This window comes from Oryzias melastigma, linkage group LG9 (assembly GCF_002922805.2).
Source record: "Oryzias melastigma strain HK-1 linkage group LG9, ASM292280v2, whole genome shotgun sequence".
Lineage (NCBI taxonomy): Eukaryota > Metazoa > Chordata > Actinopteri > Beloniformes > Adrianichthyidae > Oryzias > Oryzias melastigma.
The window spans coordinates 6,671,366-6,675,514 of NC_050520.1; the positions used below are offsets into that span (position 1 = coordinate 6,671,366).

General features: G+C 41.7%; 1 protein-coding gene across 5 annotated transcripts in view; it reads right to left on the reverse strand.

The window, feature by feature from the left end:
- Positions 1 to 124: 124 nt before the first annotated feature.
- fsta (follistatin a) overlaps positions 125 to 4,149 on the reverse strand; it is a 5,807-nt gene continuing 1,782 nt past the window's right edge. The window contains exons 2-6 of one of the 5 annotated variants that reach the window (XM_024275280.2): positions 3,926 to 4,123; positions 3,552 to 3,770; positions 3,254 to 3,478; positions 2,569 to 2,799; positions 125 to 1,241 (exon numbers count right to left, since the gene is read on the reverse strand). In XM_024275280.2, coding sequence (XP_024131048.1) covers positions 1,159 to 1,241; positions 2,569 to 2,799; positions 3,254 to 3,478; positions 3,552 to 3,770; positions 3,926 to 4,123 — 956 coding nt within the window. In that variant the 3' untranslated portion in view covers positions 125 to 1,158. Of the gene's footprint in view, positions 2,800 to 3,253; positions 3,479 to 3,551; positions 3,771 to 3,925; positions 4,124 to 4,149 lie in introns of all 5 variants that reach the window. The other 4 variants (XM_036213418.1, XM_024275281.2, XM_036213417.1 and 1 more) reach the window with 4 other exon arrangements.

Here is a 4,149-nt window from a genome sequence, read left to right on the forward strand (position 1 = left end):
AAGCTACTGACCAAATATTTCTAATTTTCAACATAATTCCATTTTTTTCACACATACAACACTTAACAGCTATATTTGAATAAAACAAGTTACTATTTACAAATAATTAAACAGCAAAGCCATAAAAAGTATTCAGAAACAACGTTTATTGTTTCTCTCTTCATATCTGTACAAATACCATCAAACTTTTATGTACATATGACATTTACATAAAAATACAAAACTATATATTCATAACAGAATTTTGTATTTCTCCTGTGATGCTTGAAAAAAAAAAGCATTTAAAAAAAAAAAGGAACCTGCTGAAGAAGAGTGAGTACTGCAGTACGTGTCTTTTATTACAGCTCTGTGAGAGCAATATGGAGCACATTGGCAAGAAAATAGCTCACAAATGTTGATGGCACATTGTTTCTGAAACTAGCAAGCAATGTTACAAAGTTGCCTCACTTTCAGCAATGGATTTAAGTCGTTTCTTCGTCGAGAAGACGCAAGTCGACTTAAAACCAGAGATGGGAGGGGGAAATAAGTCAGAGGAAGAAAAGAAAAATAAGTAGCTCTCTCCTTCTCTTCCACTTCACCACTGGTGCTGTGTCACACATTCTATGATAGTTACTTGCAAAAACCATTGAGAGAATCCCTTTGGTCAGTTATAATAGCTGTAAACAAACCAGAACGACATTATGTATATATATATAGATATATATATATACCCAATAAATTAACGAACAACCAGCCTAAACATGCATTATAGATGTGTGTGACATGAACATCTGTGACAGAGATTTGACAGAAATAAGCACATTTTCACAGCTCAGGGAATGCGATTTACAGCCTGAAGAGTAAATATACTAACATGATAAAATGACAAATAAATAACACTGTCTTTTTTTCTTTGGACAAATATAAATCTTCATGAATAAAACAGAAGGAAAAAAAAACGAGAAAGAGGAAGATGAATGGTGACACAATATATCATGGTAGATGATATAGCCTTACAATGTTAATGTATAAATTATAAAACACCAAAAAGTACTGTATAAATAAACATCTAACAAACTGAACTATATGTATACTTCCTTTTCCTTAAAAAAAAATAAATAAGCATACACATAATTTACAGTATGGACATGATTCATTGTTCCCTATAATGAAGGGAGCCTATCCATCCAGTACAGAAGACAAATGGACATAGGCCATGTAGTCCTCACCTTCTTCATCCTCCTCCTGGTCTTCTGTAATGGCTATATGGGAGAATACATGGTAGCTGTTGTATGAATATGGACCACAACAGCTCAGATTATTACCAAACGTCAAACATTTCTCACAGCAAAGCAACTCATACACAACCTCCTTCTGTGTTAGTGTTTGGATCAGTGAGGAAGAGTTGGCAACATCAGTAAGTGTGGCATTTCCAATTACATGTCCATTTACTTGATATAGCAAGTCAGTGCTGTAGCATGAAAACAACATTACAGGTCGTTTTTGGGGAAAGGTAAAGTGAGGCAGATGTTCCAGTGGCTCGGGTCTCTTTTGGGCAGATTCCTGAAAGACGACACACAAAAAAGGTGCTTTTGTGTTTTGGGATTTTCTGGTTGCTTTTCTCTGATTAGGATTTGAACTTGTGGCTCAGATGCTCAGGAAGGGAGGACTGTCACATGTCGCAATCTGCATGACTGACACACTTATGAGGTATTTTCTCTTCTTTTTGTACAGAGATTTACACATTGAATATAAGCACACAAGCAAGCAAAGGAGTGACATTACAAGTTACAAAGAAAAAAAAAATAATAAACAGGCGGTCCCTCTGTCGTCCAGACAGATTTGTGTTTTCGGACATTTGTTCTTCTTTACAACACAATCACTGGAAACACGATCCAGTTCTCATCTATAGTGTGATTCTATTGCTCATCCTGTACACCATAAATGATCACGATGTTTGCTGATATAGAGGCTGATACTTAAGTCAGTCAGGAGAAAGAACCTGGAATGTACAGTTGATGTTTTCCGACTATTTTGATGGTTCTACGATCTACAGACTCGCCGACTGTTAGAATCCATTAGCACTGTTTTCAACATGGCATCTTATGCTAACAATGGGTGGATGTTTACACTGTCTTCCACTCTTGTGCATAATCAGTTGATTGTTTGCAGAAAAAAAATGTTGCCAGAAAACATGTTCAAAGAAACTTTCCATCAAACTGAGGACGATTTTACGATTTTTCCACTGCAAATGGAGGATGTTAGTTTATCCAGAAAAATTGAGTCTTTTTTCTTTTTACCTTGTTTTCCAGTTTGTTTTAGGTGAAATAAAATGAAAAAAAGAAAACACAAGAGCAGAAGCCAACAACAAAGACAATGTCATGCAAGTTCTTCCATTCCCAAGTCCTTTCAGTTTTGCTTAAGTTGTGCCTGGTGATGCACACAGCTGCTGGGGGGGGAGGAGCTTGGGCAAAGTCGGGGGTCAGGGGATGTTTTGTTGGAAAAAGCAACAATGAATATTGTCTCTTGCTCAGACTCAGGGATGCTGGGTGGTTTTTTTGCTTCTTTTATCACATTTTATTTACTTACAGTTGCAAGGTCCTGAGTGCTTGACTTCCAGCAACACCCTCTTAGAACAAGCAGCTTGCTTCATGGCACATTCGCTGGGGTATGTGGTGTTGTCGCTGGCACACACCGACTCATCTGTCCTACTCTCCTGACAGGACTCATTACAGAGCGAGCAGCGGCCCCGGCCCATCCTAGAATCCCACAGACACTTCTTCTCTCCGCTGCACTGGATGTCCTCACATGACTTTGCTTCTGGATGGAGACAGGAGGAAATCCTCATCAGTGGCAGATTGAAGACAACAGAATTAGACGAGTTTGAGATTTCTGTGCATTCAAAAGCAGCACAAAGTTTTTTTTTTTTCCAGAAAATACTGATTGCTATCTAGATGGGAAACCATTTGGCCCAAAAATCTTGCAGCTTTTTCCTCATGGCCCCCAGCTCTCCCCTGTTTTGCTCTCTAACTTCCTCCACTTCGCCTTCACTCTCTCCCATATGGGATAGTGCTGCCAACATCAGGAAATAATAAGATGTCTATCATTTCTTGAGCAAACACAAGCAAGTACCAAACAGCCTCTTTCTCTGAGACCTCCTCCCAACTGGAATGTTGGCAGTGCATTACTGCAGAGGAGAAAATGCAACTAAAAGTGGCTGTCAGGGGGTGGGGGGTTCAATCTGACGCCTTCACATCTCTAGTTACAGACTTACTGATGCATTTTCCCTCGTACGCCACTCCGATAGACTTGCCGAGGAGACAGGTCGCCTTTCTCAGGTGACAGGCGCTGGCATAGATGATCCCGTCGTTTCCACACAGGTACTGCTCAGGTGACGTCGCATCGGGGCAAATCCGATTACACGTCACACAGTATGCGTTGTTTGTCTGGTCCACGACGCATGTGGAGCTGCCAGGGCACAAGACATCCCGGCACGTTTCTGGAGACAAAGAGAGAATGATATCAATGGAGCTCCTCTCACTTCCAGCCTTGATGAAGCAGAATTTACTCACTCTTGCATTTGCCCTGGTACTGCACGTCCAGGTCGGGTTGGCCTCTGCATTTCGCCTTCAGCAGAGCGCACTCGTCCTTGTAGGTCTTCCCGTCTAAGCCGCAGACCGGTCCCTTCCAGGTGATGTTGGAGCAGTCTGGAGCGCACACGCAGCGCGGTTTACTCCTTCTGTTCATCTTGCACCTCTTTCCGGGTCCGCAGTCAACATTATCACAGCTTTCTACAAGAAAAAAAGACAAAAACGCGTCAAGGAATGTGTGCGTAAAATGATTGACATTAACAGATGGGTCCTTTTACGCACGCTGCATGCGTTAATCACATAATCGGTTTGATGGGTGGTGTGCTTTATGCGAAAACCAAGGAAAATGAGTGCACCTCCACCTTTGCAAGGTATGCAATTTGGAGCTCCGCCATTGAAGATTATCCACTTAAAGAGCGTGCTGTTGGGGACGTCCTCCTCGGTCCAGGACGTCCCCAGCCTTCCACCCCGACAGCACTCCTCCTTGCTCATCCCAGGCATGTAGAGGACCTGACATCTCCCGTTCCTCCCCTGCTGCAGCCAGCAGTTCCCGGCTGCAAACAGCAACAACATTAACAGA